At 38.6% G+C, this 27,113-nt stretch overlaps 1 protein-coding gene across 1 annotated transcript in view; it reads left to right on the forward strand.

Annotated features, from left to right (window-relative positions):
* PTPRN2 (protein tyrosine phosphatase, receptor type N2) overlaps positions 1-27,113 on the forward strand; it is a 288,746-nt gene that overhangs the window by 199,205 nt on the left and 62,428 nt on the right. The window contains exon 4 of the mRNA XM_018553983.1: positions 11,722-11,916. Within this exon, the coding sequence (XP_018409485.1) occupies positions 11,722-11,916 (195 nt within the window). The remainder of the gene's footprint in view (positions 1-11,721; positions 11,917-27,113) is intronic.

Consider the following 27,113-nt stretch of genomic DNA (forward strand, 5'->3'; position numbering starts at 1 on the left):
TGAGAAGAAAGGAAAAAGAAAGGAAAAAAAAGAAAGGAAATAGAAAGTTACAGATTCCTAAGGTTCAAATTTCCAGAGCGGTAGATATCCTGAACAGGCTCACTGTGTGCCCGAAAGATTTAAAATCTTTTGATATGTCAACCATGGCTCCCATATTGCTTCAAAATTCATATATCTGTCTTACAAAATACTATATAGTTTCTCGTGGATCATAATCCAATTTAATTTAGACCGCACCATAGAGAATGGTACCCTTTCGGTTTTGCAGGAGCGCGCGATTGAAGTCTTGGCCGCTAAGTAGAAAAATGACAAGAGTTTGCCCTGTGCCTCAGAAATACCCGGAACCGGTTTATTTAGCAGTAAATGCTGTGGATCTCTCGGGACATGAGTCCGGAGAATGCTGAAGAGCAGGGCAAAAAACTTATTCCAGAACGGACGCAATTTTGGACACTCCCACCAAACGTGAATCATAGTGCCCTGTTGATTGCATCCTCTGAAGCATAAAGCACTGAATCCTGGAAACATGGTCGCCAACTTAGCTGGTACTAAGTACCATCGAGAGAGGACCTTATAGTTAGCCTCTAGTAGGGATACGTTAAGCAGTCCCTTAGTCGATCTCATGATGCACTGTTTCCATTCCTCCATAGAGAGTGTTACCCCTAAGTCAGCTTCCCATGTAGCCATGTAGGCCAATTTACTGAATGGGCCTAGTTGTGCAGCATAGATTAGGGAGATCCCTCCCTCCTGACCAATCCCTCCTGAACACCACTGTTCATATTGTGTTTTCAGAGGAAACCCCATTTTAGGAATCTGTATCGACTGTAAATAATGTTGTATTTGTCTAAATCTAAATGTTTCCAATAGTGGCATTTGGAGAGTATTTAGACAATAAGAGATAGAAATTGGTTTATGAAACTTAACAAAGTCTCCGATTCTATAAAGGCCTTTGTCAATCCACCATTGGAAAGCTTTAGGCTGCAGTCCTGGTACAAAATTTGGGTTGTTGAACAGTGGTGCAAGGGGGGTGTGGGAGGAGGTTATGCTTTCTTTGCCACGTAACTGATCCCAGAGGACCATAGAATGTGACAAAGTGGGAGCCAATATCTTTGGCTTTTGCTTAAAGGTCATCCATTTTAGGACTTTGAGTTTTAAACCTTTTTTATTGCTTGTTAGGAATATGTAAATACTTGAATGTCTATAGTCTGGTAAGAGGTGCACTTTAAAGACTTGTTAAACTAAAATGTGCTATACTGCATTATGTGCATGTTAATGTGTTGCCGTTCATTTTGAAGGGCACCAAAACTCAAGCCCAGAATACACCAGAGTTGAAGTGCACCACAGTGCATGATTACTGCATTTGTGGTACATAGACATGTAAACTTGTACAAATTTTCATGACTTCGGGCAGTCCAATAAACTCGAATGCAAATTAATCTGAATGCTCATTTAACGAAATTTTGAATTTCAAAACAAAACCAAGTCGGGAGCCTCTTTTGAAGCATGCTAGTTGATGCAGTGAGCTGCTGAGCAGGGGCTAGCGGTGGAGATTACTAGAGAATGAGCATTTAAAAGAAGTAAAAACAACAAAAGATAATAAGTAAAAAGTAAACATTTACGGGGCTATTCACTAGCTTGGGCTGATCCTTTGGCTCTCTTTGGCCGCCTCTGCCCTTCGGTTCAGTTGAACTGAAGGGCTGCACTATTCACAATAGCCCGTACAGCAGCTAAAGGCAGACGAGACGAAGGCATATGCCCGAAGCGTGGAGAACAGTCGGCGGAAGCTGACCAATCTCCACGCAAATGACAGCTGGGCAGAGCAAGCTGTCATCTCATGGCTCGCTCCGCCCAGTTGTAATGACAGATCAGCATCCCCAAATGACCTGTCATTAAACAATAACAACTGGGCGGAGCTGACTGTGATGTCATGGCCAGCTCTGCCCAGTTGTTATTCAATTGCGGGGACCTGTTAGAATACTCTGACAGGTGGCGGCCAGTAGGAAACAGTTGGGCAGAGTTAGCTCTGCCCAATTATTTTTCTTTTTTTTGTCTTTAAAATATATATTTTTTTATTTTCCTATTTAGTATCATTCGTAAAATAATTTTGCAACTTTTTTTTTCATTCTTTTCAATTTTTTCCATTCTGCTCGGTACCTTGGAGGTACCGAGCAGAATAGCCAAGCCAAATGCCGCTTGGTGGTATTCGGCTAGTCACTTACTGCCATTCGGGGCAAACAGCAGTGAGCGAGCTGCCGGAGCTTTGGCCCAGTCAATCCAAATGTTGTGGCCGATGTATGGCTGAAATCAGCCGTACTGAGCCAGAGTGAATAGCCGAATGTCGTCCGGCTCACTTCACTTCGGCTCGGTTATTTACTCGGCTGCCTTCGGCAGCTAAGTGAATAACCCTGTTAATGTCACTTTAAAAGTAAAATACACTACACACACAACAGCCAATATTGGGTATTTCTGCAACGAATATTCACTCATAATAACTCTTGTGAAATTAAAAAAATTTTTGGAAAGTCCCAAATTGGAATCACAAACCAAATCTGCCGAAATCCGAAAAATACAAAAAAACAAATCCACACGAAACAAAATAAAACATTTTTTTTTGCCTGGCTTACATGTCGAGTGGTACATTGCAAAAAATGCTGCAGGATCTAAATTTTCATGCATTAAGGCACATTCATTTGAAAAGCTTCCTAATGCAGAGTGCCTTGTTGCATAAAAACTCGATCAGCTGTGAATGGGATCTAAAAGATTACTTCAAATTTGTAACAGGAACAAAAATACATAATGATACAAGACAAATGATTACTTCTTACATGATTTAGTACTTGTGCTTTTTCCAGCATTGGTATAACATTTGCAAGACTTATTAATCAAAACATTGTCAGTATTCTCTGTATGCATTGCTTTTCTCTTAAAACTGCACAGCTTAGAATGAAACCAGAGGCCAATGCATTGTGTACTCATAAAGGTTATTTATTCTGCAGATAAATGTCAGACATTCAAATGTAAGAAGAAACAATCAACACCAGAAAGACACAAGGAAAACAAAAATATAAAAAAGCTAAAAAATAAAAGGTAGAACAGTGAGGGAACTGTGCTTTTGGACATGAAAGGGTCTTGTTCTCAACAACAATGGCAGTAATAATAATAATAATTTATTGACTTTCAACTTTCCACGGCTTCCTTGAAAGCAACAGTAGGACTGCCTTGGCACAGCTGTTTATACTCCCCAGGGGACTAAACTCTTTCCATTGAAATCTAAAGGTCCTCCTAGATAGCCATTTTATTGTATAGTTGAAATGTGTGGGCTTATCTGCAAGTGCTACTCAAGGCATATCCTGGGATTGCAGCTTCTAGAATGGGGACAGGGAGCTGTGAGACGGGAATTCCTCTTTGCTACCACCAACTTTATCTTTGTTTCTGAAAACCCCCTTCAATAGTGTTTCACAGAAGGTTCTGGTCAACAGACCCAAGGCAATTAAAAAATGTAGAAAATGCTGTCAAATTCGAATAGCAAGTAATTAAGAAGTGTAGGTCACCCTGCCTAGAAGACACAACAAGCAGTTAAGTAAATAATTGGCTGTGGGGCTGAAGCCGATACGTTTACATGTGAAACAAGAACTTTAATATAAATTCCATTTCACACGGGGCTAGCAAGTCCTGCATTTCCCTGACCTTGACATTTCTGAACATGTTCTTCTACTCCACCATACAGTTAGTGTACGTGCCTGGGGATATACAATGTGCTCTAAGTGAGATTTCCATCATTATATAAACAGCATGCTGAGCAAGTCCATTGACATTTGTCATCTTCTGTCTACTGTACAAGGCCAGGGAAAAGGCATTATGGAGAGGATATTGCTTCTAAGTGGGTGACCACAGCTTAGGTCTTAGGGTTCACGCTATTTGTAATCTGTTGCCAGACTGTTAACTCCCTTACTTCGCATTTCTCACTAATGCTACAACTGATGTTATATAACTCCAGGCAAGTCTGTAACTCCCTTAAGTTCCCGTATGTGATTTTTTGAAAGTTATTTTTCAGGTCAGCTATTGTAATTACCTGAAATCTGTTTTAATGCTGAGTTGCCAAACATGAGCTGACAGTGAAAGGAAACCCGTATTGAGGGAATTATGGAAGCTTCTGCCATTGCTGATCTCTCCTTCTTGAAATATATGTGAAGCTATTTTTTTTTAGCTTAAGGGCCCGTTCACATCACAACACTGTGCGCTGCTACACATGCATTGTTGAGTGTTGATGTGCATTCTGTTGTTTTAAACAGCTCATTTAAAATGAATGGGTTGAAATGCACAGCACTGCATGCTAATTTGGGGCAGGCTGTATTTTTTGCAGTGCAGCGCAACACACAGGACACCCTGCATTGTGCTACACTGCTGTACGTTACAGTGCACATGTCTTTTTAAGGTGCATTGGGGTGGAATTCACATTGAATGGCACAGCAGTGCACGTAAGGTTATTGCAGTACACTATGTTAAATGCTCCCTTACAGTAGAGTATGGAATTGTTAACACTTCTGTAAGTTTTTTTTCTATGTGCCACTGTCTAGATCAGGGGTGGCAAACTCAAATTCATCGGGGGCCGTATCAGCAGTATGGTTACCCTCAAAGGGCCGGTTGTATAGGACTATGCATCTACTCTTTATTATCATAGTAATAGTAATCATGGTGTCCTCAATAAAGTTCTCCTGTGGACGATACCAGCAGTCTGCAACCCTCCTTTTCAACTGGCATGGAATTAAATTATTCTCATAATAATTATAAGCAGACATCCAGAGCACCCCACTCCCAATACAGCAGATGTCAAGAGCCCTCCCACCATCAACGGGCCTTGTGTTTGCCACCCCTGGTCTAGATGTTCCCTTCATTTCATGTCCCAAACCCATTACAGGAACTGAGAGGATTTTTTTTCCAATTTGAAGAAAATCCCCTATTTCACAGTTGTAACTGGAACAGTTGTCCACTCTTTAAATTTACCCTCACCATCTGTTCCTGTGACAAGAATAATATTTTGGATTTTCTCTCACTTTCTGTTCCAGTGACAATGACCACTAGGACTAAAAACAAATTTGACTTCAGATATACTTCAAATAGAAGAGGTCAGCAAGGACAAATTTCCCCAGCGAAGACACAAACAGCAGTAGAAAAGTGACAAGGGTTTCAGCATTTCCCCTTTATATCAAAATAAAAAAGGTTCAGCTTTAGATATAAATTAGGATCCTGGTTGTCTGGTTGTCATGCTGCTCCAATGAATTCACTACCTTCTAAGTCGTTGACCTTAAACATGTATTCATATCAGTAGTTGTGACTTCAGTTGGTCTTCACTTCAAACCTTTCCAAGCTAGTGACTCAGAAGGTATTGAGTCAGAGTCAACCAGGTAACTGGCCTTTCCAGAAGAATGTCAGCCCTCATATTTCTTTAAGTACAGGTTTACTTTAAACTTGGGGTTGGGAGCTCCTGTTCTATAAGATTGTGGGTAGAAGGTGAGGGATCTTGGGCATGCTTTCAGGAACAGGGTGTGTAATATTGTTGTGGAGATCAAAAGCAGTCCAATAATCGAAGTTAGGCTAATAATCTGTAGGCTGTGAAACATATTGGGGTTGATTTACTAACCTTATAAACACACCACGAACATGTATACACCTCTGTAGTGTGTTCCCTCCCAGCATGATCTATGGGTGGAATCTAAACACCTTTGTAGTGTGTACACACCCAGCAGGTGTGTTGTGCAAAGCCCTGCATGAATTGCAAGACGATGTTGTGTAAATTAGCTCTATGTTGTGTTGCTTGCGTTGATGAATGCAGGAATGTAAATGCACGAGCTAACCATTTTTGTCTAAACTGTGAAGCAGCATTATATATGCATCATGTGCATGATTTTTCCATAAATGGCATTAGTGGAAATATGCTTTTAGAGACTTTTTGGTTGATAAATACGTTTTGCTGTGTGAAAATCACACGCACCTTGTGCGTGCATGTGTTTAGGTTAGTAAATCACCCCCATTGTCTCCCATGTTAAGCTGCCATATAGAATAGTGCATACATCCATAACATTTGGCAGGTAACACAACCCTTCTCTTTTAAGTGTGTAGTTAGCTAGAAACTGGTTTACCTGTTCTACACCCCAGCAACAACAATCTATAGTTTTTGCACAGGTAACACTGCAGAACTCACCAGTTTTGATTGCGCAATCATGTCAATTGCAGCCAACATTTGGATCAATTTTAGTAACACAGATGTAAATGATTGTACTATGTCACAGTTTTGCTACATAGCAAAAAACATTGCAATGTTTGTCTTAGATGATGGATCAATTGAAGTTTATTGTGATTTTGTTGGTATACTAGAAGCTTTTTTCCTATTAGGGATGTTCAGATACCAGTTCAGATACCAGTGCCGATCCCTGGCATTTTACTGAGAACTACCAGGTTTGCAGGGGTTGCAGCTGGGACCTGGATCTGGCGCTCCACCACTGAAAGCATTAGTCTGTATTGGTTTAAATATATATATCTAGATATATATATATATATATGGTACTTGGTATCTGAACATCCCTAGTTCCTTTTTTAGAGAATGTATGCAACTGACTATTGCAGCAAGGCCAAGAAATTGTCCAGTGTGTTTTAATGTTAAAATCAATTCATGACAGTAAAGCAATAGCCAATGCATTTCGGGGGCCAAGAGATCGCGCTTCATCAGGACTTTTTTTACAGGATTTTAATAGACTGAGTGATGAATTCCTCATCACCGTGCTGTTGATAATTACATATATACCAATGAACTCTTTTATAAACAAATTTGATTAGTCTGATTAGTCTTCTCAAGAGCTTTTCTAAGTCCAATAAAATCCTGTAATACTTCAAGCCCTGATGAAGGGGGATGTCCTGGCCCCCACTGCAGAGAAATTCCGAGATTTGAGGAGAGGCTGGTCAGATGACTTGACAGTTCACCTGAATGAGCTCTACTACTCTTAGATATTAAAAAAAAAAGATGTGTATGGCACTTCACTTGCTTCAGACCTCCGAAGCTAAAGCAGTGCACATTTGCAAAGTCACCCACTTGTACACCTTGTTTTTTAAAGCAACGGTGTCTCTAAAGTAATGCCATTTCAATGCTTTATAAATGTAGCATATTAAAACTTTGCATTAGTAGATGGGTCTTCTAAGACATTGGGATATATAATTTCACATATCTTACATTTAACAGGACTTTTTCAATCTTGGCCAAATATAGTTTTCCATTTTGAGCAATTGGCACAGGAAACAAACTTTCTGTAAAGATGTATTTACCTGAGCAGATCACATATCTTGTGTAGTTTATAGCTATTATTGTTACAATTATCCTGCTACCAATGGACTTTGGTAACTTGTCAAGTTACTGACCCTGATCATTTGATTGATGTGATACAGTATATACAGTATAAGAACTACCTTCTTTTTGCGGAAACGGCAGAACACACTCTCCCAAGATGTACAGCTTTTTCATCTGGGTTACTAGAAGTACACTGCAGTCAGGGGTTACCATTAAAGTAGAACTTCAGCCAAAGCGTTTTTTCTTGGTGTTAAAAAGTGGATGTCTGTTTATCCTGTATTTGTTCTCTATATGTTTTTATTGTGGTTTGTGTCACATCTAGGGAGATCTATTATGACCATTAAGGCTCACCAGAACAGAAAGTGAGCAAATATCCAATAATTTATGGTTGTCACCAACATAAAAGTAGGGGGGGTAGCTTCCAACAGGGACACCTGTGTCAATTACAACTGTCAAAAGGTGGAATTTCCCTTCAGGGGAAGCTTCTTCCCACTTCCAATTCAAGAAAAATGATAGGAAGTGAAGGAAAGTCTCCACAATGTTAGATGGAGACAATAGAAACCAGTCCGATGATCCAACCCTTTCCTGCTCTCTCCTTGCTCAAACCTGAAAGAAAAAGTTTGGGCTGCAATTCTACTTTAAGAAGCTACATGGTTGCAATGGCAAATACCTGCACACATGCTTTTTGCCCAGCAGGACTGAGTGAATGCTTATACATTGGAGTTGATTTCCTGAGTAGACAATTTTCACTTTGCAATGTGAATGTTTACTTGTCTGTGAATCGGTGTTCACTTCAATCATCCAATCAAAACAGAAAATACTGGTTTTCTTTTGCATATGATTAGGTATTCCAAATAAACATACTGTATCTTTATCTTCTAAGTGAACATTCTTTTCTTTTTTTTTTTTATAAATCAACCCCAATTACTATGAAATAGATGCAGTATTAGAAATACGCTCTAGTTATCTGGCCACAGGTTGTTGTGGTCATGTTTAAGGGCATATTGTGTCACATGAATATTAATGAGGTCTTTGTTAAATATATATTTATTTTTTCCCTCCATTTCAGAAAAAGAAAATTGTATAAACGTGTATTGCATGATTAGAGCATCATTAGTTGAATTTGGGATACCCGTATTAGAATTTTTATTTAATATAATTATACTTCTATTCATAAAAAATTGATTAATTGGTAAAATAATCCAACCATCTAATCACACAAAAACTTTGGCAAATAATTGTATTCACTACTGAATCTCTCCGCTTCCTGTGAGGTGAGAAGATTTAATTGGAAAAAGGATTTTCCAAGCATGTGGACGTATGCTTGACTTTGCAAAGTGAATTTGCAAATGCATGGCTATCAGCCAGCAATACACTTGCATTCAGTACACACATGTAAATCTTGGAAAGGCATCCTTGCTTCATCCTCATGGATTGGTGGTCCTAGATACAAGCTTATGTTCATAGTAAATCAGTCCAAAAGCATCACAAGGTGTCAGGCACTGAAATGTAAATTGTCTCCTATTTCATTGAAAGGGAAGCAGAGGAAAGTTTTAGTTGGCAGTATTTAGGGATTTCATTTAAAATAAATAGAACCCTTCTTATAGGAAATCTATGCTGTGGCAGGTATGTACACTTCCACTAATGACTTAGTAAAATGCTAGTTGCTTGGCTTTTGTAAAACAAATGGCATCACTTTTTTTGAAAAAGCTGGAGTTTGTTATTTTTTATTGTATTCAGTTTTGTAGTCCTTAGCACTTATTGAACAATTCACATAAGTTCCTCCTCACTGCCACTTGTAGTCTAACCCACTCCTACAGACATACTGACAGAATTACTATCTAAACGAACCCACGTGAAAGGATTACTGGTGGCAAACTAGCCAAGGCCACAATGCTACCACAATGTGTAAACTGTGGGATATTTTTTAATGTCCTGTATCTTTTTCCACATAATTCCTCCCTGGGGTGCCAATAGTAGAGTGTGTTGGCATCTGTGATCAGGATTGCTCGAGGTTGGTTTATGCAGTAGTCAGTGACACTCAGAGTTCATCTAAGGCAAGGGAAGGATTTAGGAGAGGGCGCTGACGTGGCCTTGATGTGCATCTTAAATCTACCATGTTTTACTGTCACTTTCCTGCGCATGCTGTACACTAAAATGATCTGACAATAACCTTGCTTGTCTAAGAAATTTATGTCAAGAGTATTTTCTGTGGAATGGTCTTGTGTTGTATTTGAAGGCGATCTCACACATAAAACAAATCCTGCTTGTATGAACAAAATCATTTCAAAAAGAAGACTTTGATATCTTGGCAATAACATTATTCTTTGGCTTGTACCTCCCATCTTAGTAACTCTTATCTCTTTGCTGTCAGTGAAACTTCAAGTGGTGATGGTGTATGCATTTACTGGCTCCTGTCTATAACTCAGAAGAAAAAACTGCATGATTGCTATCACCCATACTCACTAGCTATCCCAAATATCCCAGTATGTGTGGCCGTGCTCGTGGGTCGATTATGCAAACATAAAAACTAGATGAGGTTGTGTAAAGCAGTTATTGAATTAGCTTTACATTTAGGGCCCATTCACATTATTGATTTGCACATTACATACTCTGGTGCAATGCAGTGCCCTTCACCCTGAAAGGCACCTCAACCAATGGATATGTGTTGTAGTGCAGGCCATTGTCAGAAATGGTGCATGGGTGACCTTAACACAATGCACATCGATAATGTGAATGGGCTGTAATAAGAATGTGTAGTGGTTTTGTGCATATTTTGTTTCTTTGTTAATTAGGGTCAGAATGAAAACTAAGGATTTTTTTATAAATGTATTTACATTCTTACGTTGGGTAAATATGATGTATTACCCATAAATATTATGTAATCTTCTATTCAGCCAGAAGGTGTGGCTTTCTGCTTCTTTCACCTGTTTCCTAGTTTCTGTTTAGCAAGTTGCAAAAAGCTTGTTTACAGATCTCAGTAGCTAAGACTGAACTTAATCAATGGGAATAAGTCAAAAGGATGCAGAGGGCTCAAACAGGGGAAGTTAGGTAGATTCTACAGCCCTACCACTTTTGCTAATCCATAGTGATTTAGAAATCCTAAGTCATTTTGTTTTATTTGTAAAGCAGAAAATGTATGCGTAGATAGAAAATAATAGCTATAAGTTAAAATGACAATAATTTTTTTAACAACATTTTTCTAAATCATTAAAGTTACCTTTTACATGTTTCCCTAACACGAAGGTGAGACATTGGCTATGCAGGGAATACCAAGGAGATGCTGTTGAGCATTTCTAGCTAGAAAAGTCAACATTATTAAAAAAATTAATCCATCTTGTTCGTCAGTCATTTGTTTTTGCAATTTCACATATGGGTGGGTCCTGCTTGCTTAAAAAAAACCATACTATCAAAAATTTAATATGTTTTTGGTAATCTTGGTATCAGTGTTGTGTATGGCCATGCTACATGAAAATATCCATGATTATGCACTCAGTATGAAACATAAGTGTGCGTTATATGTTATTTGTAGCCACAGTAGGGCCCAGAAACAATTGCATATTTTGCTTTTTTTTAATCCTACCTAAAACACACTGACACTAACACTGACCCTTATCTAGATCAGGCCCTTACAGAGGAGATGGGGAGGGTTCTACTACTACTACTACTGATCACTGTAAATGTCAATCACAGACTATCACAGCAATCAGGTGATCCAGGGCTAGCCCTCCAAAGTACCAATTATTAGTCTGGGACCAGGGGCTGTCATTGACAGCTCAGTCCCAGTGCTGGAGGTGTGCAATCTAGCATGCTCATAGCACAAAACACATGCATGCATATACATACGTATATATATATATATATAATGTGTGTGTGTGTGTAGTGTGTTATGCGGTCATGAAGGGGTTAATGTCACCAGGCCAGAAAATTAAAGGACATGTAAAAATGTATCAGTTGTCACCTGAATAGAACATTGATAGCTTTTCCAGGGACACCTTTCAGAGGTGGTATTTTTCCACATTTTGGGGAGATTTTGTCAGACTTTGCGCTGTGTCTCTTGGGCAGGAAGGGTGGGGAAAATCTTCTCAATGAGGACACAGAAAGCGATAAAAACCCAACAAAGATAGTAACCCATACAGGCTTTACGGGAAATTAATAAGCAAAGGTTTTGGCTGGGCTCTCACTTTAAACCAAGTAGACTGGCAATGTGTGATGTTACAGTGGGATGTTACATAATGTTATTCATGCATGCTGACTGTAAAACACTGGCAGATTTTTCCCTGCAATAACACCAGAAATGTACAGGTTGTTGGCATGAGCTGACAAAAACTGCTCCCTTGGGGTCAAAAATAATTCATATAGTATGTCTTTCCACTTCTTTTCAGGAGCTTTGCCGTCAGCGGATGTCTGTCAAGACTTCAGATCGGCCAGAACCTCTGCACAGTTCCCGTATTAATAGCATCTCATCGCAGTTCAGTGATGGACCAATGGCCAGCCCCACCGCAAGGAGTAGTACATCCTCCTGGAGTGAGGAGCCTGTCCAGTCAAATATGGACATTTCCACCGGTCACATGATACTGGTAAGAATATATATTTCTTGTGTCAGCAAACAGTTTTTTTTTTATATTACAGTGGTTGTCATTGCAAATGTTGACTTTATTAAAAAAGAGTAGATACAATTGAAAGCAGTATATTCTCCAACCTAATATATTTGACCTAAATCACTAAAAAGTAAATTAAGTCTTATTTTGATCTTTTTTTGTATGCTAAGATTGTTTTCAGTGTAAAGCCCAACCGAGCCTCACTGTAATTGCTTACTGTAATGCAGTCCATCATGCCCGCAACAGTGCTGCAGATCGCAGGGGGAGTGTTGGACTGCTGGAGAGTCAGTGTATTTTGTGTGGAGCAGTGGTCTGACTCTCCAGCATGCTGCAGTGCAAACTAAGTAGAAAGTAACAAAAGCACATGCATATTTATTACTGTGTGCAGGCTGATTGCATTAGATTCAATTGGGATTTAACCGGATTCACTGAATTTTTAGCAATCCAATGACATTACAAGCAATTTTTTTGTGTGTGCAAAATGTTTAAGCAGTTCTGCTTCAAAGAGGACCTTTTCAGGGCCGTCTTTAACACGGGGCAAAAGGGGAAGTTTCCCCAGGCCCAGTCATTGTTGTGGGGCCCAAGGCAGCTTCCCCTTGAGCCCACAAAAGATACACATGTGGCATGGCATAGTGTTGCTTCGCACCTGCTGTACGCCGTGTGACATCTCACATGGGGTCATGTCTCCCTCTGATGTCTCCTCCTTTCTGTTCTGCAGGAGATGGACGTTGCGTGGTAGAGGGTGGGGTGTGGTGGGTAGGAGCGGGAGATTCAAGAAAATGTTTGTCCATATTAAGGATGCCCCTGGACCTTTTATTAAAAAAAACAAAAAAAAACAATATTTTATTTGTGCTTAAGTGATGCTAATTTTGTATAAGTATATATTTTTTAAAGAAGGTGGTATCAATCCCACTCCTACCCTGATTTCTGCTTTGTTAGGATCTTTGAGATTTTTGTAATATACTTGACTGGGTTTTCATTTTATTATCACATAGCATAGTTTAATTTAAAAAAATGTGTCAGTTTGGTTTGGTATTTATTTGTGCCTTATTTGTTTGCACTGCTCGAACATCTTTAAATGGACATATTTTTTTTCTTGTATGATTTTTTTTCACCACAGCTATGTGGCATACAAATAAAGTATCTGTGATGCATTATGTGAACCATTTCATAACAGTGCTTCTTTGAAGGTTATGTTTAAACATGGATGGAGTTCAATGAATTTTTAATGACCTTTTCCCATTAGGTAGCTGCAGACTGTTTTCACATTATATTTCCTCTTGTTTCACATGAGTGATTTTGTTGCATGACCAGCTTGCATGTGTTGTTATTGTGTAGTAATTGTTCATTTCACACAAACGATTGTTGGAGCAGAGATTACAGCTCCCAAGTTCAGGCCAGGAATATTGTGCTAGAGTTGTTATTGCAGACATCAGTTTCTGGTGGACCTATAAAGTTCTGTAAGGGCTCTGATGCTCCATTGTGTTTTGTCTATATTAAGTTCTGTCTTGTCTTTAAACTAACGACTAGAGCTAAGCAGAAAAGCAACTTTATGGTTTAAAGGGAACCTACCTTTTTGAAAATGTTAACATATAAGGGCTTGTTCACACCAAATCCGGACCAGATTTGCATGAGTTTCTGCACATGCAGTGCAGTGTGTTTTGCCGCGTTTTTGTTTTTCCCACGTTCCGGTCCGTTGTTGAAAAAACGTTTGGTTTTTTTTTTAGCCTAAAATGGGCTTTCAGGGCATTTGCATGTGTTTTTGATGTGTTTGCATGCATTTTGGTGCGTTCCAGAGCATAACAAAATAGGGCATGCTGCAGTTTTTCCACATGCTCTGGAACTGAACCCTGTGGTGTGAACTAGAGCCCAAAATACCATTGGAATACATTCAATGCATTTTTTATGCGTTCTGTAACTCTCTGCACTCTCCATCTGCTCCGCACTTGGTGTGAACAAGCCCTAAGAGTAATAGCTGTGTTTCATAACATGCAGCTGAGAAATGTTGTACCCATTGTAACATCACGGCTGGCTCCACACAGATGTCAGAAGTGAATAGCCCGTACAGCAGCCCTTCGGTTCTACTGAACCAAAGGGGTCCTGGGGCCGAAGCTAGCCAAAAGATCAGCCGAAGCTGCGGCTAGATCCTTCGGCTGCTTCGTGAATCGACCCCAATATCTCCTCTTTATCCAGTGGTAAAATAATATTGTTCAGATTTTGATGGCAGACTAGAGTGACAATGCTGCTCCTCCTTAGATGCAGTATATTGAGTGAGCGTTGTCACCCTAAGACAGAAAGTGTGTTACTGGCAGGATCTCCAGGGAAAAATAAAGGGAAAAAATTAAACTAATGCAGGTATCTCATCTAGGAACTGGTAAACTTCTGTGTGTTACATTTTTGTTTTTGGGTTTATATATGCTTTATGTATACGATCTACCAGCGAACGCACCCAGGAACTGAATAAGCGGTACCCTGTAGATCATTGGACAGACCCCTTTCTAAGTAAAGTTACTGAGAAATCTTTTATTATTTTTCGTAGACTGCTTGGGTTTTATAGTCCCTGGCATATAGGCTCACACATATTTAATTCAGCATCATATTTGTTTTGCTTAGAAATATTTGGACACAGTACAGAGATTCTCATTGGTATATAAATAAACATTACATTTATTTTCCTATTTATGCTGGAGCGTTTTTGTTTTCCAACAGATTCTACAGTGACCTTTACCGGAAATATATTTATCTCCCCTGTAAACCGCTGGCAACATTAAAGGTTTTAGCGTGAAAGTATTTTAGTTTTGTTTGCAGATTTGAAATTGTGCATTTCAACACTAGCTTACTAGAGGCTCACACAGTGTCAGTAAGTCTCTAATTGCCTATGTGCCCATGCCAAGTGTCCAGCATGGGAGCTAGCACTGTAGCACTGGAGAGTTAAAGCAAAGCCTCAGATCACTGAATAGAGTAGCTTTTACCTCAATCATGATGCCCCATGAGAGAAGAACTCTATTTGAGATTTATTGGTCATCTATACATAGGTAAAATATACTGAATACAGGCAATAGATTGCAACTTAAGTGGGCCTGTCACTATATAATGTTGCAAAGAAATAGGTTTTGGAATGGAAGATACATTTGTCAGAAACAATATGGAAAGGAAGACACTTTTTTTTAGAAACAAGCCATTTATTATATTTTTGGAGTGTGACATTGAATAGCAACCCCACAGACTTTTCTGTCATGGGTTAAGGGTTTGTTTCCCCAGCAAATTAGGCTTAGGCTCCTTTTTTCATAGGAGCGGTTGTCCGCACGTATTCGGTCGTACAAATACACGCGGAACCAGTCTAAACATAAAAAACAATGCACTTTAATGTGCATTGTTCAGACTTTTGCGGCGGCCGCACAGTACAAAACCTTGCGCCCTGCAAAATAGCACAAGCGTGTTTTTAAGGTGGATTGCGCACGTTCGCGACTATAGCAATACCTGCAAATGAGCTGAATCAGTACAGATTAAAGATTTTAGTGTTTTCATGGGAAACACTATATGCTATATGTTAGAATCTACTGTGTATGGAACTTGACTACCATTTCCCTCATGGAAAAACCCTACTTACTCCATTTTATTACAGCTGTTTTATGACTTTAGCCTATCCTAGGCTTGCTTCCCATTATTCTGTATTGGTGATATTTTCTTTCATTATTTTTTCACATTCAAAGCTTTTTTTCAAAATTTCCTCTATATCTTGTATTGCTCATTATGGCTTTTTTGTTTTGTCTTTTATGTAAGCTGCTGGAGTTTGTCTTTACTGATGCTTCTTACATCCTTGAGAGAGCATAAGCTTTGCCTAAAGCTTGCTTTACCCACTTTTTATTTTTACATGTATTCAAGGGTAGTATCTACTATTCGTTCCATGGTGTAGACTTTCTGCACTCCAAAACATATGAGGGGGATTTATCAAAACTGGAGCAGATAAAATCTCGAACCGATGTGCATGGCAACAAATCAGCTTCTATCTTTCATTTTCAAATCTTAAGTGAATACACTGAAAAAGAAGCTGATTGGTTGCTATGTGCAACTGCTCCAGATTCTGTCTGTTCCAGTTTTGATAAATTCCCCCCATAGTGTATTCTGCATAGGAATATTAGGAGAACTCACTCAGCTCAGTTTCTGCTTACTGTCATTGCTGTGTCAGGTCTGAGGTTAGGTAAACACTGCCCCAATCCACCCTAAATGGATAAATCCCCTTGTACTGCTGATCTTGTTTAACATAAACCTGTGGCCAGGGTATGGGCAGTCAAATATTTCCATATTCCTAACAAGCAGTAAATTATCTGTGGAGCAATAAATTCTCAAAGTTCATAAAGGACTAAAAGGTACGAAAGTGCAGCTTAACTTTAGAGATTATATTGTGATCTTTGAGGATTAATTACTCCACAGTACTTGCATCTACAAAGGTCAGAGAGGCATTTAAAAAAAAAAAAGCAAATTTTAGGCTTGTTAATAATAAATACTTCACAGCCTAAACACAGGCTCACTTTAAGCCCATATTGCAGGCGTGTTATCATGTCTGTTTGGTTGTGGGCATCAGGATCATTGTGGGTTGTGGGCATTAGGATGTGACTGCCACTGTTGTTCTGGGAATCTGAACAGAAAAGAATGGGATCTTCAAGAAAAAAAATGGAAAGTGAGACAGAGGAAAAAAAAGTATTTTATAACCTTCTCTAGATCTCTAACTTTCATTCAAACAACTTTTTAGAAAAACTAGTCACAGCTAAACTATCATTCAACTTAGTTGTGGTTGGTCATGGCAACATGCACATATGAGTGGATCAAAGAACTGTATATACGATACAGGTGGAGTTATTATGAGATATAACAGCTATAGCTCAAAGATACATAATTATGACACCTGCCAGAAAAAGAAAACCTACCCCCACCCCTGCCTATCATCTTACAGATCAGGCCTTCCCGCTGCAAATCTGATTTAACTTTTCACATGGCATACCAGTATTAATACTTATTTCAGGTCACTGTATCAAAGGAAACATGTCTTATGGCTTAAATTTATTAACAATGCAAACTAAGGGGCGTTTTTAAAATTTATTTGGAGTTGTTCTTTAACTTCTTCAAAAATACACCAAAACCTATAGTTGATTTTAAAGCACATTATCTACTTCTACTTCGTCTGCTAGCTATTCCCATTGTGTCCCCTATATTTGCTACAAAGTGCCAGTTTCTCTTAATCACCATAACCCCTTTTATTTGCTTGTTGGATCAATTTTACATACATCTTGAAGAGTGTATATTTATTGAAGAACTGTCTGCAGAGATTGGATAATAATAATCTACATTTATTCTAAAGTTTGTCTGCTTAAGAACTGACATTTATTTCTAAAGAATCAGATCCTCCATTTAATTTAGCGCCATAAATGTAATGTCTCCGGGAGATACCATAGATCACTTTTTATTTCTGGTAATTAGTTGTTGTTCATGGTGGCAATAATTGCATAAACCCATTAACACAACAGCATTCTTCTATAGTCTAATCCCATTCAGATCATTTCTACAAGGCTTGTAATGTGTTTAAATAATTTTACAAACATTTTCTTTAAATCGGCAGCTGAAATGGTGGCTGACAAAAGCTAGTTATGAAAGCATTTTCTTATGCTGGCCATAGTATGGCCAGTACAGGGCTGTAATTCCATGCAATAACTCAAAGCCTCAAAAAATAAACATAATAAACCCTCTCTTGTTACTTCAACCTCTACATTCAAGGTAATCCTCTGAGATCAGTGCCATGGTAAGCAATGCCACTGCAACATATTATTTTATTTTTTTCTAGAAATCTGAGAGTCTAGAGAAGTTCAGTACATACATAACTGAGCTTATGAGCCCCCTAACAGTTGCATTGTCAGTTTTGGTTACTTCACTGGCCCAGAGGGACCCCATTGATCAAAATGGCAACTGGGCCCAATAGTACAGAGTGCTGGCTCTACTGCCACCCCTCACCCTGCTTTTTGTCACTTATTTAGAAAGGTTATATAACAAAATACTGACATTTCTGTCCACTAGGGAGATGATCTACACTATTTTCTTTCTGGAAATTGTGGTTGAAGGTTTTTCTGGCCACTGCAGGCCCCTAAGTCTGTAACTAGAGTTACAAGCCTGCCTCCCACCTTTGAATGTCACTGTATCTCCCCTTATGTTAAATCAATGGACTAGTCTTAGTTTTCTGATATAATTTGTAAGAACTGGTGGAGGCACCCGAGGAGTTAAAATATATGTAAACTCAACCCCTAAAATCACATATAAACTTTAACATGGTAATATAATTAAAAAATATATATATATTTTTAAAAATCTGCAGCTATCATTACCATAATACCCGGGGATCCTGCCATGAAGGTCCTTGTTCAAGCATTTCCTGTTATTGGATGACAACACTCTGTCCCTCCCTCCCAATAGTGCCCCATTGTTGTCACTATCAAGAAACCTACCTTGAGAAATATCATCATTGGAGCACATGCATGTAGACAGGAAGAGGCTGCAGGAGATCAGCAGCACTAAGATACAACAGAAGAGGAAAAAAGTTTTTTTTTTAGTATAGTGAAATATACTAGTATATTACAATATACTATATTTTACTATATAATGCTAGTGCTCTTTACATGTTCAGTTATCGAGGAAATATCGAGAATGCAAAATGGCTACCTTTTTAGAATGACAGTGAAATCACATGGCTAAAAGTAGTAACCATTAATAAATTATTACATTTATGTGCACTCTAGTGTTAAATTGTAAACTTAATAATATAGCAAGGTAGCAATTACATTTTTAGGAAGAACATTACTTTTCAGAAAGAAAACCCACCTGCAATGTTTTTTTTCTCACTCTGCCTGTCACTATGTACCTGCCAGCTGAAATGAGGACAGCATAATTATTTTTCTGGCAATTACAGAGTCAGTTGTAGAAGTCAGAGGGACATGTGAGAAGGAACGTATGATTATGATGTTTATCTTCATAGAGAGCGACAAATCAGCAGAGCTGTGTCTAATGATATTTATGTAATTGTGTCCTGTTTTGAACAATTTTGAACAGAGGTTCGGAATCACGTAAAATAGATGGTAGTGAAAATGTAACAGTGATGAATTAACACCTGCAGATTTTCCCATTGCTTTTGCTTTATGCTCTCCATTGAAGAGTTAAACCAAACCTCAATTGAGGAATTATAACTATACCCACCATATCATGTATATGATATGCTGAGCTCAGTTTCAATGCAAACCCACTTTGGTTCTCCTCATATTCCTATAGAGGGTGCTGGACATGGAAATGTTGGATCATCTGCCCTCTAGTGGTTTCTCTATTGCAACGTGTGGAGAATTCAAAGCAGTCATATTTTTATAATACACTTTTATTGAAAGATTTTAAAATTGGAAAAAGAAAAAAAATAAGATCAGCTTGATATAATGGCAAATAGCAATAATGGTAACAACAGTTAACAGCAAACAGGATTAGAATTCTTATTTTGTCTGCAAGTTGACGTGCACTTGATAAAGAGGTTTAAGCTGGAGCTAAACAGCAATTCTTAGTAGCCCAGTTATGATACTCATGATATAGATCTCTATGTTTGTATCACCTTACTTTTAACATGAGCAGCCACAGTAGTAGCAGTTGCAGTAGTGCAGTAACACGATTTAGCATTAATCTCCCATGATTGCTGCAACATAAAACCCAACTTTATGTTCGCCACCCTCCCCACTGGAGCTTTCCTCCCGCTTAGACCTTCCCACCAAAATGCATTTTTTTTAGATTGTGTACATATTTTTTTCTTGGTGCTTTTTGTCTAGTCAGGTGACAAGCAAGATCCTCTCTTTTTCTCCTTTTGTGGGTGGTTGTCTATGCTGCAGAGAACAGTTCCCTCTGCAGAGTGTAATTATGTGTTAGCTCAGACTAAAATAATGGTACACACACAGCCAATGTGTCCAAGAAACCCTGTGCATTCAATATTGTTAGGCATCATTCAAACTCCAAGAGACTGGTGGGCCAGGACGGTAGGGGACACAGGCAGAAATGGAGGGGGTAACTACTTGTTGGTAACCTTGTTTAATGCAGGGGTAATTTTTTTTATTTAGCTAGACATGGGCTTTAATTATATACCTAAACAAAATCTTACAAACTATTAGTAATTCAAACTATTAGTAATAGTAATCCATAAGCATCCGTGGAAGTAGAAGACTAATCACTAACCAATCACTCATCACTTTAAGAGATTCTTGTGGTATTTTCCCATTCAAATACACCCCTTCAGTGCAGTTACACTCATTTTTGTAAGCTCCCAGCCCCCCTCCCAGTCTTATATTCTGATGTCTTATTTAAGGTTTAAATAAGAAAGTATAAAATAATAATTTAGTTAAATCACAAAATTGTTGTACAGAAGAGCAAACAGTGGCATGCACACTGGCAGAGGCCATTTTAGGATATGCAACATATGCCCTACAGCCTTTTATCCAAGCCTTGTTCCTCAACTGGTTACTAAAGAACTATAATAATCGTAGCTTGTCGATGTCTTATTTTTAATTATTGATCCCTGATTGTACACACTGAGCCATTGAGATGTTATTAATAAGGGCTAGCTAGCCTTAGCGTTGCCTGATATACGGGAGCGATGTGCAAAAAGATATGAAAGGTAAAGAGAAAGTGGGAGGTAATATAGACAGAGAGAATGGGAGGGAGGTTAAACAGGAATCCATAGTTGCTTTTTAATTGAGTTTCTTTCCATCTCTGACACTGACCTTCTCCCTCATGAGAACCTCAGATATTATCAACTGATCTTTCAACATGAACAACAATTTAAAGTGCCTCATGCATACAAGCTCTAGAAATGGATAGAGGTTTTGTCCACAGCATCCAATCTGAAATCTTATCCACGGCGTGCATTATCACATGCAGAACATTTAGAGAAAAATGTTCCTAAGAGCCATTCTACAATAGCAGTCAAGTGTTAAGAGCTGCACTCACAAACCTGTGCAAATTAAAGTGATAATAAGATGGAATAATGAATAAATAGAGGTTTGCTTCATAAAAAAAAACACCTGTCAAAATAATAATTAGATCCAGAAATATGGGCAGCTGAAGCTTAATCTTTTTCTCATCAAGTAGTGTAAAAATTGAGCTTGGACCCCTCTCACACTATGTTCTTCCTTAGAGGTTAGTTAGACCACCTATCATGTTAAAAGACTGAGAAGATTGAAGAGCAGGCCAAGGAGAGGATAAAAGGAGAGGGGGGGCAATGAAAGGAGCGAAGAAAGGAGAGCTGAAAAAAGGAGAGGGGATAAGGGAATAGGGGAAAGGGAAGGAGAGGAGGGAAAGGGGGAGAAGAAAAGAGGGGGGAGGAATGAAGAGTGGAGGAGAGGACAAGAAAGAAGAGGGGGAAGAGGAAAGGTGAGGAGGTGAAAGGGAAGGAGGGGAGGGGAGAAAAGAAGAGGGGCGAGAGGAAGCGAGAAGAGGGGAGAGTAAGCGAGAGGGGATGGAAGGGAGAAATGGGGTAAACAGGGAGGGAAGGATTGAAAAGAAGAGGAGAGGAACGGAAGTAAGAGATTGAGGAGAAGAACAAAGGGGCTAGAAAAATGGGAAGGGGAAAAGAATACAGAGAAGTGGGGAAAGGAGAGAAATAGGCAAAGAGTGGAGGCTATAGCAGTCATAGGAAAAAACGATACTTGGATACATTACCATGTAGCATATGCAAGGTGGTACAGAAGCATTACTAAGCATTTACCATGGCTAAAAAGCTTAAGTTGGTACATTAAGTAATAATAACAACTAATATGCTTCGCTGGCCTCCTGTTTTCATCTGTAACTTTGTTTCATGTGTTTATATGCACCAGGGTAGAAAAACATAAAAAAATGTTTTGTAAGTGGTCCTATTTTTTACATGAAAAGCAGAGCGTGGTTAAAATGTACTAATGAGCTGATATTTCCCTTAAATGATCTTTACTCCATGGGCAAGACGTGGACTATTACCATGACGACGCATCATAATCTAGATTTGACCTGCACTGAATGCAATAGCAGTAAAAATAATTGGGAATAGATCATTTAATGAGAAAATTGTTTAACTATTCAAGGTATCCTAGTGTGTTCAGTTTTCAGTTCCAAAAGACTAGTTTTACTTACACGATTGCAAAATCCTACAGTTGTGTACATTTAAAGGAAACGTATAGTAGAAGAAATACAGGGGCAGGTAATGCTTACATTCTCCAAAAAATACTAGTTGCCTGGCTTTTCCTGTCTTCAATGCAGTGAGTCACTGACATGGAACAAGCATTAAGGTGCCCACACACCTTGCGATAATCGTACGATAATCGCGGGAAATCCCGCGATCGTACGATTATCGTAAGGTGTGTGGAAGCCGTGCGACCTCTACTACTGTAAGGTCACACGACTTTTATCTAACAAATATGTTCGAAAACCCGCCGAGAATCGTAAGATTTTCGCCGGGTGTGTAGCATGTTCGTAAGATAAATGCCGCACGGGCCGGTGTGTGCAAGCGCACACAGCCCATTCAGCATTGCGGTCATCGGAAGCCCGCCCCTCGGCGGGGCAGGCTTGCGATCATCACAAGTACGATCTGCCTGTCCAAGATGGGCAGATCGTATGTTTTTTTAATTACCTTACAACCATCGCAAGACAAAAGTCTTGCGATGGTTGCAAGGTGTGTGCCCAGCCTTAGAGTGAAGTCAGAACTTCTTATCTGCATACTTGTTCCAGGGCAGTGACTCAAAAAGTGCTGAAGCATTTGAACAGCACAACAGCTAAATAACTAGAATTTTTAGAGGTAGAGGTAGAGGTCAGCAATATTCTCTCACTACAACAATACTTTATATCTTTATAGCTGTTCAAAATCACAATCATGTTTGTGGTTTTTAGCTTAGCTAATTCCTCGAGGATCTCTCAATATAAAAGATGGCAGAGGACAATGGGTTAACAGATTCTTCATTTTGGAGGGAGCACGTGCAAACTAACTTGGCACTTTGGAGAAATAATGCACATATCTCAAGGTAGATCTGTCACCAATGGTTTTAAAGCTGAACTCAATGGTGACTGAAAACATATTGACTGCAATGATAATTGCTGATCGTACATAGAATGTACAATATAGAAATATTTGTATTATGGTAACACAACCTATGTTGGTTCTTTTTCTGCAAAAGCACCAGCCAGGTGACCAGTTTTCATGTATATTTTTCATGCAGGCAGCAAGTCTAGTCCCTGACATGCCCCTTGAGGGAAACACTCTAAGCCCCAGCTCTATGGTGTGTGCTCAAAAGTCATTCAGCCACATGGTTAATGGCGACAAAGCAGTGACATTCCTCCACTGCTGCATTTTTTTAATGCACCTAATGTTCAATTGAATCATGAGAGACAGTTTTTACTATTTTAGAACAAGTATTTAGAAATACATTTTTATAATAATTTATATTTAGCAATAGCACATTATTAGTTATTTCCTGATAGTTGCATTTTGTTCTTGGAGTATACTGTAACTATAAAAATAATCTGTCACAAAGCAAAACAGCTCTGCTAGAAGCCTAGGGTGGAAGGTGCCATTCCCTGTGTAAGGAGAGCAAATGGTTGCATTGCATATATGCATTGGATTAGAATTTATTGTTCAACATTCTACTGAAGATTTGACATGCATTGAATAAATACATGTGCATATTGGCTGAAATAGGGTATTTTTCAAGGGCCTGATTATTCCTTTCCTTCCATATATATGGACTGCTTTACAAAGGGAATATATATCTAATAGTTTGGAGTCAAATGTATTGTATGTGTTTAAAACATTTATGTTTTATACCTTGTGTTTCACTAACAGGGTTATTCACAAAAGGGTGAAGAGTTTGGAGAAGGCAGGAGAAGTGAACAATCTAGGCCAAAATAGCTGATTTGAAAAAATTCTCCAATTCAGCTCACGTTCCAGTTCAGCTATGTTGTCCTAGATTTTTCAATTCTCCTGCCTTCTCCAAACTCTTCACCCTTTTGTGAATAACCCTGTAAGTATATACAATCTTTTTTTTACAAATAAATATTTAATATCACATTCACCCATGGTACCGTATTCTGAGAGCACTATGTTTTTTTTTTTTTACAAAATTAGCACAGCAAAAGCTATTTCATTTCAGGCCCCCTTCACATTACTATCCACATTACAATGCATTAACGCATGCTGCATTATGGAAAAAAGTATACCTGACCCTTTTCTTTACGCAATGTATGGCAGTATGTACATTTCCAGTGCATTCATTGCTACTGCAACACTGCATTGAGGTGTGATTCAAAATGAATGGCACTGCAATGAATTGCACGTTCCATTAACATGGTACTACAATGCAAAGATCTAAACAACCCCTCATACCCTCTCTGATTGGAATTCTAATGAAGCCTTTATATATTCAATGCAGATAAGGGTGAGTGATGGCACAGGAATCACTCCTCTGACTCATTCAACTGGGTGTGTAAATTTCAGCTTGAGCTACTGAGCTCTGTAGTTTTTTTTTTTGCAAAGCAGATAAGGTCACCATGGAGAAAATAAAGAGAAAAAGAGCCTAGTGGTTCAGCTTTAGCCTGTGAAATTAGAATACAAAATAAAAATATACAGTATATAAAAAACGTTTGTAAATGTTTGTTTTCAGTCCTAACCATAATACAAAAATATATTCAAAATGACTATACCTTTTCTTTTTAAAAGGTTGAAATGATGCAATAAGTAAATGCGGTCATGAAAGCACCATTAATAGGAGCTTTTTATGTGTGTTTTTACATTCGGCTGATTTTATCAACGTCAGTTGCTGAGTAATATCTGACTTGCTTTCCAGTGGTATGAAATGTGGCTTTTCATGTTATTTTTCTTTGTTCTCTTGAAATGTCAATACCCTGGACTGCGTATTGGAAATGTGCATCTACCATTTCTTGGTCTGCAACTTGGATTAAAATGGCATGAGAGTTTCAAGCTGTTAAAAATTCGGAGAGCCTGCGTCACTCCACTCCGGGGATGCAGCCTGCCATCTCACATAGATTTCACCCACTACCTTTGGCAGCTGGGAGCTGCAAGTAAAAAGGATTAAAGTGTTTGCCTGTCACAAGCTGATCCCCGCCACCTGCTGATTGGATTGAAATAATCCTTTTACACATTACAAAATGCCATTATTACAGTATTACGGAAAAGGTGGCAATAATATCGAAGACATCAGTGGGTTATTAATCTGAGGAAAAATTACAATAGTACGTGTTTCATAGATGAAGCAGGAGAAATCCTACCGTTAAATAGATGACTATTCCAGCTGTGACATTACTTTATCTAAGAGGTCAACAAAATGTCCACCTGTAAATTCTTCAGAATATCCTTGAATGGGAGCTGTTTTTTTAGGACTTGTTTTGGGTTTATGAATTAAATTGTAATACTTTGAGCTACATAAAGGGTAGGGTCACAATAGAGCATTTTGTGGCTGCTATCGGATGAGATTTTTCACAAAAAGTGCTGTGTGTCTGTCAGGATCATGACATTTCCCGTTGAAGCAGAACTGGATTTACGTATGAAAATTGTGCAAATGCCTTTTCTCATTCCCTAACACTTACTGTAATTAGAAACATAGACCTCAGATCAGAAACTTGTGTTCTGGTAGCCAGCTGAACATAGTACTGTCAAATCACAAGGTAGATTCATAGATGTCAATACATTAACTCATTGATGGGCAGCCTATAGAAGTCTATAAAGCTGCCCTGCCCTTGTGCAGTTCTGTCTTCTGGAAGACAATCTGAGTCCTCCATTTTTTCTTAAAGTGAGTCTTGGGGGGAGATGAGAAGGGTTTTTGCAAACTTTTGAAACTTAAATTCAGTTCCACTTAAACATTCTAAACAATTGGAGTTGATTTACTAAAGGCAAATAGGCTATTTACTTTGCAAGGGAATTTTCCTTTTAGCTTAGTGAATGAGGTGAAGCTCTGCTGACTTCCATCATCCAACCATCATCCAATCATGTAGAAGCAAAATTAATGTTTTTTTAAATTTTCCTTACACAGAATTGAGTATTCTTTGCAATGTGAATTTTAACCACATTCACTAAGCGAAGGTAAAATTGCCTTGGAAAATGAAAATTCCTTTCCAACGTGAACAGCCTTTAGTAAATCAACCTCATTTTCCTCCACAAGCCTACTAATATTTTGTTGAGTGCTCTTAGACCCCTAAAACCGGTGGAGTTTTAATATACAAATACCAACTTTAGTAAATACAACTTCACAAAGTCATTGGCTGGTTTGACCCCTCCAATACCCTCCTCACACCAATCAAACGTACCTATTATTTCTTAGCATGCTTTTCATTTTCCTTGCTATTTTTCATATTTGTTGGCTAGAGAGTTTACCTTAGGGTTCATTCAGACCTATGCACTCCAGTAACAAATGTTTTAACATGTGTTCATGTGTTACTGTCACAACAATGCATGTACCACTGTGAGGTTATATTTGCAGTGCACTTTCATTGCACCCAATGCACTAAACTAACAAAGCTAGGAGGTAACACACCACAGTTCACTGTGGCACCGTATCAGAAAACTTGTGCAGGACCATTGTTGTGCAGTGGAAACCTATTCAAATGAATGGAAAACCTGATTATTGGAGCCAAAAGGAGCTTTCCCTTTTGTGCTGCTGAAAGTGGATACACAATACAGAAATAGGGTGAAAATAATAATAGTGATAATCAACAAAATGCAGTAACTTAAAGAACTGGATTGAAAAAGATCTTGAGATCCTGAGTCTTCACCAGTTTTATCAAGTAGTAGAATTTTGTAATGTCTCCTTGACTCCTATGAGAAAATGTGTTCAGTAACTACTAACTGACAGATAACACTATAGCTAGATTTGCCCCAGTATCTATCATATCTTGCTGTTGCATAGCAGGACAAACTAATTATTGTTGGGTGACACAATGGTAAAACCTGTTGTGTGCCTGTTTTAGGAGTACTTGCCTAGGGTTAGTGGTGTGTTCTCTTATTACTTCTTTAACCATGTTTGAATTTTTAATGAATAGTGGCCAATAAGAAATTATCTCCTAACTGATCTGAAATTGGTAAAATTATATCTGATGGTTAGTATGGGTTGGCAGGCTGTAATATATATATA

This window comes from Nanorana parkeri, unplaced genomic scaffold (genome assembly GCF_000935625.1).
Source record: "Nanorana parkeri isolate BGI_ZX_2015 unplaced genomic scaffold, ASM93562v1 scaffold137, whole genome shotgun sequence".
In the NCBI taxonomy this organism is placed as follows: domain Eukaryota; kingdom Metazoa; phylum Chordata; class Amphibia; order Anura; family Dicroglossidae; genus Nanorana; species Nanorana parkeri.